General features: G+C 43.6%; 1 protein-coding gene across 1 annotated transcript in view; it reads left to right on the top strand.

Moving 5' to 3' along the window:
- PLEKHA6 (pleckstrin homology domain containing A6) overlaps window positions 1-18,063 on the top strand; it is a 111,735-nt gene that overhangs the window by 2,663 nt on the left and 91,009 nt on the right. Inside the window, 1 exon segment of the mRNA XM_044288408.1 lies at window positions 573-697. Within this exon segment, the coding sequence (XP_044144343.1) occupies window positions 573-697 (125 nt within the window).

Here is an 18,063-nt window from a genome sequence, read left to right as displayed (position 1 = left end):
ATTTGGTACATGGGTACCTTTACCCTCTTAATCCTAATACTCTTAACCATCACCTGAAATGTTAAACCAACGAAAACATCCTTTGGCAATATCAGCTGAGTGAGAAGCCAACATCTTCTCTGACTCCCACAGGAACAGATTTGCTCATCTTGGCCCGACCAGATGCCAGACACCTCTGCTGCTGCTTATCTCCTGGGAACATTTTCAGCTCAGACAGGTTGACATCCTTTGTGTGGAAATCTTACTTGCTTGGCTTGTCCCCATACTGTCTAGATTCTACCAAGTTATGCAGAATCCACCAATAAATCCGTAGTTTAAATTCTGTATAACAGTGACAATATTTTGGTTTTCTGTTTGCTATGAAATGAGATTTCGCTCCTTTGTCACATTTTACGTTTTTAGTTTTACGTGTAATGTTTAAAATCCCAGATTAGCATTGAGAGTGACAAGTATGCAAAGGGTTACCTTTCGAGTGTTAGACTACAGGTAGATGGTTGAACATCCGGCCGCGGTCTGGTTGGCTAGTTTAAATGCACACACCCCTAACCCCCCCTACTTTCTTACTGTGTCAGGTAACTAAGCATGTTTGTGCCAGAGGCGGAAGCATAATCTGTGTCTGCACAAGCAAGTCTGGGTCTGAGGTTTGTCAAGTATCCATAGTAAGGGATCACAGTCCCAGCACAAGACCAACAGAAACGTGAGTGAGTCCTTTGCCTATTTATTGCAGAGAGGCAGGTGGTGTGCACTGACAAAAGGACCAGCGTGAATGTATGCAGTGAATGATGGGCATTGTGATTCATATACATTCTGGTCATAAACATAGTAGGTAAAGGTTCTTTTAAGCATCTTTCATAATAGTTAAATCAAAGTGACGTAAAAAAATGTAACCATCATGAACTGTATGAAAAGAAGTGAATGACTGTGATTGCGTGTGATCAGTGTTAACATGAGCTTAGACGTAATGATCATGTAACGCGACTGGACACAGAGACTGTTAGTAATAACGTATGGTCCCAAAATAACCATCAACAAGCGACGTAAAACTATTGTATATCGCATGCTTCATGTATGGAGTAATAGTCGATGCTGTAAGTTGTGACACGGAGGTGTTGTAATGGCTGGGAGGAATTTAATGAGCATCTTTTACAATAAAGTACGCGGAGAACCTTTTTGTGGTACATATGTTACTTAGCGTGCGTGTATTCGGGACAGTAATGGCCATCTGTTCACCAGCCGCACGCACAGTGGACACTCATCGTAGGATGTGTGGTAGACCAAGTACATGTCTGAGGCATCTACGTTAGACAGTGTCACTGCCATATGAAACCTAGGCTCTGCCATACCCTACCATGTTTTCTACCCCCACTCCTTTCACCAGCTAGATGGCAGTTTGCTGTATATTTGTGCAATGAGGTGTGTTACTGTGGCTTGTTTTTTTACGGTTTTGCAGTGCACCTTGGGTGGAATTATTATGGCTGTCATCCAGATAATTGTCATTATTGATTTTCACTGCTCGCTTACAGAAACACCGGAAAGTGTTTAGAAATTAGATCATGGCTGCTTGGCCATACCTTGCGTTTACACAGCATTTACTGAATGGCGAGCTTGCCTGTAGCTGTACTCCGCATACAAGACATCTAATAGTGTGTGACAGTCTGTCTGGTCCTATCCGTCAAATATTCTTACCTGCAGCATACCTTGCATTGTAGACTGCGTTCAGCTTGGAACTGGCACTACATGCACGCGAACGTAAGGGCTCCGTGCCCGTGCTGCGGACCGCAAATTGCAGTCCGCAATGGACGGGTATAGACCGTGGGGCAGCCGCATGCAGATCGCGGACCCATTCACTTGAATAGGGTCCGCGATCCGCATCCGATGGTCCGCACCGCAGAAAAGTAGTGCATGCGCTACTTTTTTGCAGTGCGGAGGCATGGCCACAAACACCACGGAAGCACTACGGAGTTCCGTTCCGTGCCTCCGTTCCGAATCTCCGTGATTGCGGACCTATTCAAGTGAATTGGTCCGCGATCCGTGATGCAGAATGCACACGGCCGGTGCCCGTGCGGGCCGCAATATGGTCGCGGGGGGGGGGGGGCACACGGTCGTGTGCATGTAGCGTTATACAAATTGTATAGACTGAACAGTCTAATTACCCATAGTTAAAAGTAAGTTTTAACCGTGCTGAATTTACGAAAATGCAGACTGGACGCTGATGGATCAAGTTTTGAAACTATATGACATTATTAATAAATACAGGGGGAGATTTATCAAAACTGGTGTAAAGGAAAACTGTCTTAGTTGCCCATGGCAACCAGTCAGATTCCACCTTACATTATTCGGAGCTCCTTTGGAAAATGAAAGGTGGAATCTGATTGGTTGTTATGGGCAACTAAGCCAGTTCTACTTTTCACTCCTCCATAGTGCTTAGGACCCATGTCGCCAATACTATGAACTCTTATGTAACCAGCACAGTCTGCCCTGCGGCTCATGTGCACCATTTTTTAGGACTGTGTCATCAGACATTAATAACAGAGTTGTGCCAGCTGTGATTTACAAGCCATGAGTTCATGAAATTGTCCTTCCTTATAATCTGAAATCTGGTATTACTTTTCATAGATGCTGAAATAGGGTTAAATTATTCACTCCTTACACCTACATCCACTGTGTAAGGCTACATGCACATGAACGTTGTTTGTTTCCGTGTACGTTCATTATTTTTTTGCAGATCCGCAATTTGCGGACCGCAAAACACATACAGTCGTGTGCATGTAGCCTAAAGCAAATAAAAAATAAACTATTAATTCTAAGCAAAACCTAAGTTAATCTTACAGGAGTTAAAAGAGTTTTTTCACTTCCGCAAATGGCATTGATCATGTATCAGAAAGTTAACACAAGGCACTTACTAATGTATAGTGATTGTCCATATTGCCTCCTTTACTGGCCTCATTCATTTTTCCATTATACACTGCTCGTATCCAGGGGTTATGACCACCCTGTAATCCAGCAGTGTTGGACATGCTTGTACATTTTAGGGAAACCTCTCTGGTGGCTAGGACGGTGGGACTGTACTTAGACACGCATACGCAGCAGCTCTGATCCTGTCCACCTCATATCTGCGCTGCACTGGTGGTTGTAGTCCCTGGAAATGAACAGTGTATAATGTGATGGAAAAATGAATCCAGACAGTGAAGGAAGCAATATGGACAATCACAATACATTAGTAAGTGCCTTGTATTAATTTTACATGATAAATGCCATTTGCTGAACTGAGATAACCCCTTTATTTATGACCTATATCTAATCATGGGGCCCTGACTCTTACCATCCCCTCTAATCAATTGTTTGAAGAGGCCTCGTCTGAGTGCCGGAGACTGTTAATAGTGTGGCAAGCACTGCGCCATACATTGTACGGTAGCTTGAATGGGACTGAGCTATAGACAGGCCAAGTGACAAATACATGTGATGTCATCGGCTGAGGAAGAGGCCACAGCGCTCATTTTGGCCTCTTCAAACAGCTGATCTATGGGGTATTCTAATACTGACAGCCTATCCTGAGGACAGGCCATTAGTACTGACATCACGGAGACCCCTTAACTGTTTACCTGACTTGAGAAAGGTAAACTATTGACTATATAAAATGACCATAAGAGCTTAAAAGGGTGTTCCAGGATTTAGCAATTGACGACTTATCCCTAGGATAGTTCATCATTATCCGAATGGCAGGGATCTGATACCCAAAAACCGAAACTACACAACTCTGTCCACTTCCATCCACTCCTGAGCAGCCGATTGGAAGGGGTGCATGGTGTCGGACCACAGCCGATCTGATACTGATGTCTAAAGATATGTTTACACCACAAGATGTCACAGGCGATTGTCGGGAAGGAAGCGCTCCTTCTTGACAGTCGGCTGCTTGTTCAGTGAAGGAGACTGCTGCATTTACATACAGAGATCTCCTCCACAGTATGAGGACGACGGATCGCTATTGTGATCCCTTGTCCCTTTACAGTATCATTGTTTTTGGCCAGCAAATCGCTGTTTAGACCACAAAATCTGCTGCCCAGAAATGATGATTGATGTGTCTGCACGACTGACAGGATCAACTGATGAAGAAGAGTTTTGCTCATTGATCGGCGGCACATTTAGATGGGCAGATTGTCGGGAAAGAGTGTTTGAAGGAACGGTCATTTGCTGCTCAAAAATCGGACCATGTAAATCCACCTTTAGGGATAGAGCTTAGATGGGTAGATCGTCTTTCTTTGTGTACAACCCCTGTCCTGGGTCATGTCATCGTGGTGTGGTGAGCACCAGCTCTGTACTGTAACATGCTATGCACCCCTGTGTACATTACAGGATTACTGGATTTTTATCCACTGGAAATAAACAAGGCTCCATCTCAGTCACTGCAAGCGGTGATTTTGAAAGTCTGAGGAATTGATACAGAAAGTATATTGGAGCATTGTATAACTTTTATATATAAAGACTAACCTTTATTTGGCCAAAATGGAATACCCATTTAAGGCTACTTTCACACTAGCGGCAGGCTGTTCAGGCGGGTAAAAAGCCTGCCAGATCCGTGCTGCCGCTAGTGCACGCGTACATGTCGTAGTTTTAGGCTACGTCTACACGACGACATTTGTCGCGCAACAGATAGGATGCAACATTTGTCGTGCAACATTTTGTTGCACCAATGTCACGCAACAATTTTTATAATGGTAGTCTATGGTGTCGCACTGCAACATGCGACATGCTGCGACTGCGACGCAACAGTCGCAGAAAAATCCATCTCGAATGGATTTTCTGCGACTGTTGCGTCGCAGTCGCAGCATGTCGCATGTAGCAGTGCGACACCATAGACTGCCATTATAGAAATTGTTGTGTGCCGTGCTGCCGCCGGAACTCCGGCCCGCCCCTATTATAGTCAATGGGGCCGGAGCGGACCTCCGGCGGCACGTGTTCACTAGCGGCAGCACGGATCCGTCAGGCTGTTCACCCGCTGGAACAGCCTGCCGGAGAAGGCTGCCGCTAGTGTGAAAGCCTATGCCCATGGGTGCACCACTGCTCAGTTTATTGGACACTGTATACAGGTAGAGCCTCCCAAACTGTTCAAATTATTGGGATGACAGGTGTTTGTGTATTGGAGTTTCTTAGGGCTCATAGGTGCCTTGTTTTATGTTCCCCTGTTTTTAGTAGCTTTAGTACATTCCCCCTATTCTTCCCCTTACATCATATGAGTATCAAATTTCATGTTTCTTCGTTGCCCTTTGGTGGTTATCTTTGTTCGCATAATACAAAAGATAACAGAGAACAATAGGGTTTGTCATATTTTTTTCTGAAATATATCTTCTCACATTTCTTCACAAGCTGGTATTATGCCTTAAGTGCAAGTAAGCAGAGCCACCAGAAAGCATGCCTCCTTATATTCTGCTTCAGGAAGATATCTTACTCTTCTTTCTCTTGTGCATTGACGTTTATGTTACAATATAGCACCTTCTTTTGGATAGTTCACATTACATTTTGACAACTACTGAAACGGGTGCATACCTACAGTACGTGACTGTTTTGTAACACTATCTATCTATCATCTATCCATCTCATATCTCTCTGTCTATTTATCTATTTCTTGCTCTCTCTCTCTATCTTGAATACTGTATGTTTTTTTCCCCAGCTGTAACATATTCAGAATGACCTGCACAGTACGGTATGTGCATATAACAATGAATATATTGTGCACCTATCACCTATTCTTGCATACTCGCTGTGAAATGTTGCTGTTGACCAACCCAAACTAGTAGGAAATAAAAATATATTTTTAGCAAAAACTGTTTATGAATGATGTCAGGGCCTTAAAGAAGGCTTCTGCACAGGAGCTGAGCGGGCACCATGACCGGTGGGTCACACCTGCTGACAGTGTCTGTAATCGGAAAAAAATTTGAACGCAAACATTTAACCCCTCAGATTCTGTGGTCAATAACGACAATGGCATCTAAGCGGTCATTTGGAGGGAAGAGGCTCCATCCGATGACTTCTTGGCCCCCCTGTAACGAGATTGAGGGAGCCTTTTGGTTGCTATTGCAGGCAGGAGCCTTGTGATTTTACTGTAGCCTGCAATGCTAAACCATTGCAGTGTAGGGTATAAACCGTCCACTGATCTCATAGGGGACTAAAAAAATAAAAGGTACAAAACAAATAAAAAAATAAGTTTTTAATAATATAAAAAAAGAATCTAAAAGTCAAACTACCCCCCTTTACCCAGTTTACATATATAAATGAAAAACATATCAACATAACATCATGTCCAAACATGCCAAAAATATCTAAATATTACAGCATTTATCCTGTAAATGAGAAATTCTATTCCACCTGATTAACACATTTGTTTCCAGCCTCCCAATACATTGTATGGAATATTAAATGGTGCTATTAGAAAAAACAAGCCCTGATATACCTATATAGTCAGAACAGTAAAAGAGTTATAGTACCAACCATAGTGCTTCTGTACTAGCAGGGGCGTAGCTATAGGGAAAGCAGGGGAAGCGGTTACTTTGGGGCCCTGACTCAGAAGTGGCCCATCCAGGAGGAGGAGGACTAAAAGATTTTGTTAGTTTACTTTATCAATTATATATAGGACATGTGACATCACTAGACATGATCCATCTCTGGACATATCTGTAGATGTCAGCATCTGATGACCGAGATGACTTGCACCACATAGACGCTGTTCATCTCTTTCTGCAGAAGTATCTGCAACAGATTACTACTTCTATAGGACATTTCTTCTCCAGAGCCAATCACTGACATAAATGGATCCCTCTCTATTGGATAAGGGATTCCTCAGTAGTGTTGAGTACGAATATTCAAAAAAACTATTTTTTTTCGCAAATATCGCCACTTCGAAAATTTGTGAATATTTAGACTATAATGCTATATATTCGTTTTTAGAATATTCATCATTTTTTCCATCTGAAAACTTGATTCCTCCCTGCTTCTTGCTTGTGGGCCAATGACGTAATTGGCCCACAAGCAACTTAAGCAGGGAGGAACCATGACTTCAGATGGATGAATATTCTAAAAACTAATATATAGCACTATATTTTATAGTGCTATAGATTCATTTTTGACCCATGCCTGTATTGATCGCGCAATATTCGCAAATTAGGCGATCATGACCTTGCAGATATTTACGTTAAAAAAAAAGAATGTAGAATATAACGAATATACGAATTTGCGAACATTTGACCAATATTCCACAAAATATTAGTGAAATATCACGAATTCGAATATGACCCTTGCCGCTCATCACTATTCCTCAGCATCTCACAGTTGTTTGATGAAAGAGTGTGAGCAATGGTATGGCCAACAAACAGGAGAGAGTTGTCCATGTATTTTTTGGCATCAATTACTCCAAGCTGCTCCCCCAAAATACCTCTGTATGTGGCTTCTTGCACATAGCAGGGCTTAGGCCCAGCCTCATACTTGTAAAGACTTAAAAAACATACCATAGATGTTTTTTACCCAAACCATAAAGCATTCATGTTTTTGTTAGGGAGTGAACCGTGGAGCATTTCAATGGCTGTTTTGCTGTGTGGTTTGGAGGCAACCTCACCCTCTGGTTCCAATAGTAAGATAAAACAACAAGTAGCGTGGGTCTGTACATAGATATGTTATTATGTACTTGGCAGGACCATGGCGCTTTTATGTTTCCAGTATATTTTAGGATATTCTAGTGAATAAAAATGCTCTAGGGATAAAAGCTTGTCAGATGTTTCTGCACAGAGCTCATGCATTTGTATGGAGGTATCTGGATGGGGGATTTTAGGAATACAGAATGGGGGTAATTAAGCAGCCACTGAGTGATGGGTTTCAAAATTGTATTCATGTACAAAAGACTAGCCTTAGATAATTCAAGCTGTCAGACTGTTATTAAGGGTTTCCAGTAATACAATATTGAGGTCACTGGTGGCGAACCGTTTAAAGACAGAGTGCCCAAACTTCAACCCAAAACCCACTTATTTATCACATACTGGTATGCCTTAGGATTTTTCCAGGACGTGGGTGCCCACAGAGAGGGCTCTGAGTGCCCCCTCTGGCACCCGTGCCATAGGTTTGCTACCACTGATCTAGGTCATGAATATCTGATCAACCAAGGTGCTCTGGTGATCGCTGCTGTCTCCACACAGCATACCAAGCACAGCACCACACATTGTATAGTGGCTATGCTTAGTATTGCAGCTCAGGCCCATTCATTTGAATGGGACTGAGCTGCACTTAGGCCTTGTGACAGGTAAATGTCCTGTCATTGCCTTAAGAAGAGCTGCAGTGCCGCAGCCTCTTCAAACAGTTTATTGGCCGGCGTACGGGAGTCGGACCCCACTGATCAGATCCTGATCTAGGTCAATCATCAATATTTACTCCCAGAAAACACCTTTGACAGCATCAAAATCTGTTATTTTAAGAAAAAAAGGCAACCACTCATTTCCTGAAAGTGTGTGTTTTTGGCATGATCAGGTAATTATGAGTATTCTTTCGCCACTTTGCATAAGTGAGAATTCAGTATATCATGTCAGTGGTCTGATTGTTTGGACGCTGACGATCCATCGATCTGGTTTTAATCGATAACCTGCATCGAAAAAATGAATTGGGGTAAATCACAGTTTTCTACATAAAATAAGGCCATCGGCGACTTTGCAAAAAAAATAAAAAAATACCCATGGAAACAATGAAATTGTGTAATGTAGTAACCCTATGATTTTAGCACAACTCATGTCCAAATGTAGCTGCATAACCCCTGCCTTCCGTATTAATAACAATCTCAGTCTGGTAATGAGTTTCCGTTTTTTCCTCCGAAAATTGGTAATGTCAAGACAATTACATTTGCCACTTGGCTCTTGAGTGCCACGCAGTGAAATCCCATACCCAATGATTATTTCGCTGCTGCCTTGCTCCTTAGGCTACTTTCACACTTGTGTTTTTCCTTTCCTTTATTGAGATCCGTCATAGGATCTCAATAGCGGGGGAAAGCGCTTCCGTTTTGTCCCCATTCGTTGTCAAAGGGGACAAAACTGAACTGAACAAAACAGAGTGCACCAGAATGCATTCCGTCTTTTTCTGTCTGTGTTGTGGTGCGGAGCAAGACGGATCCGTCATGAACACAATGTAAGTCAATGGTAGCGGATCCGTTTTCTCGGACACAAAAAAAAACACAAAAACTGATCCGTCCCCCACTGACTTACAATGGCGGATCCGTCTTGGCTATTTTAAGGATAATACAACCGGATCCATTCATAATGGATGCAGACGGTTGTATTATCATGACGGAAGCGTTTTTTGCTGATCCATGACGAATCCAGCAAAAACTCTGGCGTGAAAGTTTTTTAGTGATTAGATTCTTTATGCTCATAAGTGTGATGGTGCTGGTATGCGAGCAGGGTTAGCATGTATATGCAGGCTGTGCGTGAGATATAGAAATATGCACTGACTGATTGTTATCTAGGCGGCACGCTAGTGGATGGAAATCAGGCATGCCGTCAATATGTCTGCATCTTCAGTGCTCTCCTGCTTGTCTTTGTATACTGCATGACAGCATGGGGGGAAGGATGCAAAAAGCCTTTCTGCATTATTTCTTTAAATTAATAGGAAGCTTGATTGGAAAAAGAAATCTCTCTGCTGGTTTCTTCCAGATCCTGACCTCCGCGCTTTCATCTATACAACCTAGTGTCTATACAGGTGTGAAAAGAACATTCTAGGGGACAGACTGAGCTGTATTGATGTAAAGAGATAGAAAAAGGGGACCCCCAAGCACCCTTTTGATGGATTCTAGATATAATTGGAACTAACATAAGAAGCTATGACACTGGGTATAATATCCCGTTACACTTACCATTCTCAAAGATTAAACCCCAAACCCACAGATGTTACTAATTCCCCATGGCTTCTTACAAATCTGATAGCAACATACATGCACACGAACCGCTCCGATGTGGACCTATTCATATCAATGGGGCCGCAATAGATGCGGACAGCACGCGTAGTGCTGCCCGCATCCGTTGCTCCATTCCGTGTGGCCGCAAAAAAATTGAACATGCCCTATTCTTGTCCATTTTCAGGACAAGAATCAACATTTCTATTATGGGCGGCCGTTCCGTTCCACAAATTGTGGAACGTATACAGGTGACATCCGTGTTTTGCAGATCCGCAGTTTGCCGACCACAAAACACGCTGCGGTCTCGTGCATGAGCCCTAACATCATTATGCAGGCCATAGCTTGCTGATCAATGGGGAATTTAGTCCCCTTGCTGACCTGCCATATTCTTATCTAGAACTGTGGAAGAAAACACTCTTTTGGCACATGTTAAAAATGGTTTGCAGGAAAAGTTGTCCATCTATCCATGGGCTGGGCCTATATAGCAGCTCATCTCCAATCAAGTAAATGGAGCTGTACTGTCCACAACCATGGACAGTTGTTCTGAACAAAAATTGGAGATAATTTTTTCCTCATCCTAGAGAACCCCTTTAATACTGTACATACCGTGCATGCGATTACACCATGAAGTCCATGTGGCACTTACAACCTTCCTGATGTTGACCATTTTGTTGAGGTTTTGCTTTGGATTCAGGTTTTGGCTTGCATGAATACCTCACAATAGACGTAGACCATTAGGGTACTTTCACACTTGCAGCAGAGGATTCCGGCAGGCAGTTCCAGCGCCGGAACTGCCTGCAGGATCCGTCAAAACGCATGCAAACTGATGGCATTTGTCAGACGGATCAGGATCCTGATCCGTATGACAACTGCATTGAAATGCCGGATCTGTCTCTCCAGTGTCATCCGGAAAAACGGATCCGGCATTTTTTTCACATTTTTTGCAGACCGCAATGCCGGATCCGTTTTACTGGAACACTCCGGCATTAATGCATGTCAATTGGAAAAAATACTGGATCTGGCATTCCAGCAAGTGTTCCAGATTTATGGCCGGAGATAAAACCGTAGCATGCTGTGGTATTATCTCCGTCCTGAAAAGTCAAAAATACTGAACTGAAGACATCCTGATGCATCCTGAACGGATTTCTCTCCATTCAGAATGCATTAGGATAAAACTGATCAGTTATTTTCCGGTATTGAGCCCCTAGGACGGATCTCTATGGCGGAAAAGAATAGCGCTAGTGTGAAAGTACTCTTAGTTAGTCAATATTAACAAGAAAGCCTCACACACAGGCCGGGAGTGGGGCTGCTAATGTCTGCAACATAGTCTAGAGTGTCACCATAACAAGTAATGCCATGAACAGCTGCATCAGGTGACATTGTAGTCTCTCTGTGCGTGACATGGGCAGGACACGTTGGCTGAAGTTATTTTCACGCCGTCTTCTTCTCTATGTGTAAAGATCAGACTGCTGCAAAAACATAAATCTAATAACTGTGTTGTTAGTGAAGGGTATGTGAGGAATCTGGAACCCTGCCACCAGGATGCTCCATGCCCAGTCACACTATTTATCACGTGAGGTCCTACGCAGTGAAATATGTCTGCTGTCTGAGAATGCTAGATAACCCTGCATGATTAGGCCAGGATACAGGTAGATGGGACTTAGCACACATACCATGTGCTACATTTACATTAATAAAGCTTGTCCCCAATAATGATAACTTTTATGGTGTCAGAACTGATGAACATCCATAAAAATATCATCATTCATCTTCTCCTTCATGTATACTGGCCAATTAGTGCTACAAATCGATTGGAAACCAGAGGCTCACAGCAGTGTCGGACTGGGCTGCCTAGAGCCCACCAGTAAAATGTATTTCGGGGGCCCACAGTACGGATACATTCAGATATTACCTGCAGCAAGATGCTACCAGATGATTGAATATGGGGGTCTCTGCAGTAGCTTTGAGAAGGTAGGTCCTGGGGAGAAGAGGACACAAGTTTTTATATTGATATAGGCTGGTTGAGGGGCTGTACATTGAATATATGTATGTAGTGCAGTAAGTCTACTGTGTTATGTGCCACTCCCATATAAATGGGGGTGGGAGACTAGGGGCCCACCTTGCTCAGGGGCCCACCGGGGGATTCACCTGTATCCCTGTGGGCCATTCCAGGCCTGGCTCACAGAATGAATGGAGCAGCAGCAGTCATGTGCAACCTGCCATTCATATGGGGGAATGGGACCCCCGTTCTTGTGCTTGGTGGTCAGACATCCACCAATTAGATCCTTCTTCTGTAAAATAACATATTAACACTTTTTAGTAGGATAGGGTATTTTAAGGAACATGAAAAGGTCAGCACTTGTGTGACGTGTCAATTTTGACAGTTCTTGAGACGACAATAGTATTTGGAAAGGTTAGGAATCCTCCTAACTCAGCATATCATTATTAGCTTTACAATCTCATCCCTGTAATACAGCTTCATGTTAGCTTATGGAAGAGTGGGAATAAGTACATATCCACTCCCCTGTATTTTCAGACTTTGGTGTGAAATGCCTTGTACATGAAGTGGTAGTAACCTGCCAGAGCAGTAACTCACTGAACCGTACTGGCTTGATATGAATTTTAGTGCATTGGAGTTTTAAACAATGCTACATAAAAAAATCCTGGGGAAAATTCATTGGGGAATGTGCAGGTAAGAGCACGCGGTGTGGCTGAATACCCATGGCCAATACCCGCTAACCCATGGTGGTTTTACAGTAAAATTGTGCTCCCATTGCTTACAGAGCTTGGTTGTGAGCTTTTGGTTGTTTTTGCGGAACCATCTATTGAAAATGTTATGCCTAGCCCAATTTTTTCTATGTAATTACTGTATACTGTATATATATTCTATGTAATTACTGTATATGTATATATATGCCATACGGAAAAAACTGAACTGAAAAAGCAGAATGGAACCGGAAACAGTACTGAAACAAAAACGGAAAACTGATCCGTTAAAAACGGTCTTCAAAACACTGAAAAAGCCATATGGTCGTGTGAACAAGCCCATAGGGCTCTTTATTTCCGTTTACACTCCGTATACAGAACCATTCATTTCAATGGGTCTGCAAAAAAAAAAAACAGAAGGTACTCCGTATGCCTTCCATTTCCATATTTCCGTTCCGTTCAAAGATAGAACATAACGCATAACGGACAAGGATAGTACTGTTCTATCAGGGGCCAGCTGTTCTGTTCCGCGAAAAATTGAATGCACACGGACGTCATCTGTATTTTTTGCGGACTGCAAAATACTGAAAAAGCCATACGATTGTGTGCAAGAGGCCTGAGGCTACATGCACACGAACATTGTTTGTTTCCGTGTCAGTTCCGTTTTTTTTGTGGATAGGATGCGGACCCATTCATTTCAATGGTTTCGCAAAAAATGTCCACATCAGTATGTCCGTTCTGTAGCCCCACAAAATATAGAACATGTCTTATTCTTATTTGTTTTAAGCATTGTTACAATGGATCCGCGAAAACAAAAAAAGGATGACATACGGACCACAAAACACATACGGTCGTGGGCATGTAGCCTAAGTCATAGGGTTGCACCAGGTATCGAATTATCGATTCTTTTAGACCCAGATCGATACGATACCGGGTTTTACTATTTTCCGATACTAGGCTGCAGTACTGCACAGTCTAGTATCTGTTAGAGAACATGGCACACACGGGTCTCAGAGCGCGCCATGTGCTCCTCAGCAGCACAGTGGAGAAGGAGAGAGTCCCTCCCTCCCCACCGTGACGTGGATCCGGCTGCCACCAATGAAGAGATAGCAGGGAGGAGGAGGGGTGGGGACCCTGTGGCCACTGCCACCAAAGACTATATTACTGGGGGGGAGGGGGGGGGGTGCACTGAGCCACCAATGAATATAATTAACCCATAAATACAAATGTAAGCGGCAGGTGCCAGCCGTATCAACTACCCGGCCTCTATGACAGGGATCCCGCTGAACCGTAGCAATTAACCCCTCAGGTGCTGCACCTGAGGGGTTAATTGCTGCAGTTTGGTGGGACCACTGTCATAGAGGCCGGGTGCAGGGTATGTGGTACAACCAGCACCCGCCACCTACATTTGTATTTAGGGATAAATGATATTCATTGGTGGCGCAGTGCGACCTCCCCCATTATTATAATCATTAGTGGCAGTGGCCACAGGGTCCCCTCCCCTCCTTCTCATTGGTGGCAGTGGCAGCTTCTGATCGGATCCCCAGCAGTGTAAACGTGGGGCTCTGATCGGTTAGCATGGCAGCCAGGACACTACCATGGCTGTCATAGTAAGCTCCCTGCTGCCGTGTGCACTATGCACACGGCAGCAGGGAGAGTGTGAAGTCCTATTCACCCTGATAGAGCTCTATTAGGGTGAATAGGACAAGGGTTCTAGCCCCTAAGGTGACTAAAGTAAAAAAATAAAAAAAAGTTTAAAAGATCCCCCACCAAAATATAAAAAGTTTAAATCGCCCACTTTCCCAATTTTACATATAAAAATATAAACACAATAAAAAATAAATATATTACGTATCGCCACTAGGGATGAGCGAATCGACTTCGGATGAAACATCTTAAGTTCATTTGCATAAAACGTTGTTTGAATACTGTACCGAGCGAGCGCTCCATACAGTATTAGGGCTCATGCACACGACTGTATGTATCCGCAAAAAATATGGATGACGTCCGTGTGCATTCCGTATTTTGCAGAACGGAACATCTGCCCCTTTATAGAACAGTACTATCCTTGTCCATAATCCAGACAATAATAGGACATGTTATTTTTTGGGAGAAACGGAAATATGGACATACGGAAACAGAGTGCACACGGAGTAACTTCAGTTTTTTTTGTGGACCCATTGAAGTGAATGGTTCCGCATATGGTCGGCAGAAAATATAAAACGGACATGGAAAGAAAATACGTTCGTGTGCATGAGCCCTTAGAATGTATCGGCTCCGATGAGCCAAAGTTATTACTCCGCGAAGTCTCGCGAGACCTCGTGTAATATTTTCAGAAATTAATTTCTACTGTAAAAAAACATTTCCAGAACTCGGTTTTGGTTGCAAGTGTTTGGAAAAAAATAGGATAGGACTGTTCCATAAAATGCAGAATGCACGCAGCTTTTTTGTGTATCGAGTATCGCAATACAAAATGTACAAAATGGTCCAAAAAGTACAAAATGGTATCGAAATCGAATCAAAATGTTGGTATCGTGACAACCTTACCAGGTCATATCCAGGAGCAGACATATAAAGTAGCAGTTTCACGTGCAAAGATAGGACGCGGACTACAAGGGACAAGGAGCCCTATAATGAGCCCCTCAAGCTTTTTAAAGTAAAGTGTCACTGAGTTTTTGAAAAACTTTCAATATGTCTTAGAGACATATCGGTGGGAGTCTGAATGCTGAGACCCCCACCAATTGCTTTTCACCTCTGCCACCGTTCAGAGAACATTCACCAGCGTTCCCATACACGTGTGAATGTTAGCGGCTCTTTTTATAAGCTTTCCTTTTTTAGTCTGCATATTTAGTGCTGCTTTACACCATGGCTGAGAGAGACTTTAGGTTGTCTCTGTGGAGATGATAGGCACAATAGCATCCTGGCATTCAGGAGGTTAAACTTAAAGATTAATGCTGAAACATAGGTCCTACCAATGAATTGCTGACCCTTGAGATCACTATGCCCTAGGGCACAGAGGGGGAGGGGGCCACCTGAACACTGCTCCCTCGCTAGCATGGTCATGTGAGCAGGTTTGACCTAGAGGACTGGACACTTCTGTGACAATTAACCTTTCAATTGATTACCATGCACTAATATTGATTCTTAAAACGGTCAATTCCGGATACACTTATTGTACGACCACGCGGTCAGGCTGCATGGAGTTTTGGAGGCCAAAATCAGGAATGGATCATAAAAGGACCCAAAGTATAAAACGCAGATACGACTCTCATTTTTGAATTCACACTGGCCTTACCCTTAGGGCTCATGCGGTCCGCAAAACACGGATCCGCAAAAAATATGGATGACGTCCGTGTGCATTCCGTATTTTGCGGAACGGAACAGCTGGCCCCTGATAGAACAGTCCTATCCTTGTCCGTAATGCGGACAATAATAGGACATGTTCTATTTTTTTGTGGAACCAACATACAGAAACGGAATGCACCTTGAGTAACTTCTGTTTTTTTTTGCGGACCCATTGAAATGAATGGTTCCGTATACGGTCCGCAAAAAAACCTGAATGGACGCAGAAAGAAAATATGTTCATGTGCATGAGCCCTAATACTGTACAGGATCCATCTCTGTACAGTATTAGATTGTATGGGCTCCGATGAGCCAAAGTAAGTTATTTGCGACTTCGTTGAATAACTTCGTTAATTGATTTTTCTGGTGGAAAACCACTTTAAGTCTCGAAACTCGACTTTGGTTCCTCGGAACCGAAGCCGAGTTCAGTTTCAAGTTTTAAAGTGGTTTTCCACTTTAAAAATCAATTACCGAATAACTTACTTCGACTCAGTCAGAGCCCATACATTGCTAATACTGTACTTCGGCTAATCAGAATCTCCGTACAGTATTAATCTGAAGTTTTGAACGAAGCGACTTCTGATGTAACATCCGAAGCTTGCTTCGCTCATCTCTAATTACAACCTTAAAGGGGTTATCCCATCTTAGACAATGGGGGCATATCGCTAGGATATGCTCCCATTGTCTGATAGGTGCGGGTTCCACCTCTGTGACCCGCACCTTACAAGGAGAATGGAGAAAGTTGAGGAGGGCACACTGTGCATGCGCAGCTGCCATCCATTGATTTCTATGGAGCCACTGAAAATAGCCGAGCTGGCTCGGCTATTTCCGTCGGCCCCATAGAAATGAATGGGAGCGGTGGCTGCGCATGCGCATGTGCGCTCCCATTCACTTCAATGGGAGAGGCGGGGAGCTGCGCCTGGTGGTGGACGGACCCCAGGGTTTCTCCAGCCACAACTCTACCCGGCTCCGTTCTCCTTGTAGGTGTGGGTCCCTAGAGGAGGGACCTGCACCTATCAGACAATGAGGGAAGCTGCAAAAATGAGGTTATGCTAAAATTATGCAAATGAGTCTAACAAGTGCCCCCCCAATGGTGTCCTCTGGCCCGCCCTGTTATGATCTAGTGGTCATCCTCTTCAATTCTCACCTGCACAGTTCACCGCCGGGCCCAGACATATGCAGTGCTATGCCCACTATGGGCAGAGGCACAGACATGTGCAGTACGGATGTGCTAGCTAATACCGCGGCTCACCACCAGAGGACAGCGAGCCGCAGCATTGAGCGGACTTTTGCTGTTTATTTATTTATTTATTTTTCTTTTTGCTGGGTATTTTTGCCACGCTTTTTAGGCAAAAAAATGCCAGTTCCAGATGTTGCATGGACGTCTATGGGAAGCATTAAAAACAGGACAAACAGGCAGCTTTTTGCAAAGGTGTTTTTTTCACCCTTGAAGTGGATTTTTGGGGTCAATTTGCAGCAACCACTGGTTCAAGAGTTTTTGCCAAATAGATCTCCGTGCATCAGGCCTAAGGTTACTTTCACACTTGCGTTGATGGATTTCGGCATGCAGTCCCTTCGCCTCAACTGCCTGCCGGGTCCGGCAATCTGTATGCAAACGGATACCATTTATAGATGGATCCGAATGGGGATCTGTCTGACAAATGCATTGCAATACCGGATCAGTCTCTCCGGTTGTCATCTGGAAAAACGGATCCGGTATTTATCTTTTTCACATTTTTAAAGGTCTGCGCATGTGCAGACCGCAAAATCCGGATCAGTTTTTCCAGAACAGCATGCTGCTGTGTTTTCTCCATCCAAAAACCGTACAGTGACTGAACTGAAGACATCCTGAACGGATTGCTCTTCATTCAGAATGCATTAGGATAAAACGTTTTTTTTCCCCGGTATTGAGCCCCTAGGACAGAACTCCATACCGGAAAAGTTTAACGCAAGTGTGAAAGTACCTTATTTCTGTATATATAAAATTTGTATTAATAAACTGTGGGGGTCATTTATTAAGAGCAGCAAGGGGGGGGGGGGCTGGTCAGCCAATAGCAGGCTGCGACAGGAATGAGCCTCCCTAGCATCGCGGG

This window comes from Bufo gargarizans, chromosome 3, assembly GCF_014858855.1.
Source record: "Bufo gargarizans isolate SCDJY-AF-19 chromosome 3, ASM1485885v1, whole genome shotgun sequence".
In the NCBI taxonomy this organism is placed as follows: domain Eukaryota; kingdom Metazoa; phylum Chordata; class Amphibia; order Anura; family Bufonidae; genus Bufo; species Bufo gargarizans.
Note: the sequence above shows the minus strand (reverse complement) of the source record. Positions and strands in the feature narration are given on the sequence as shown.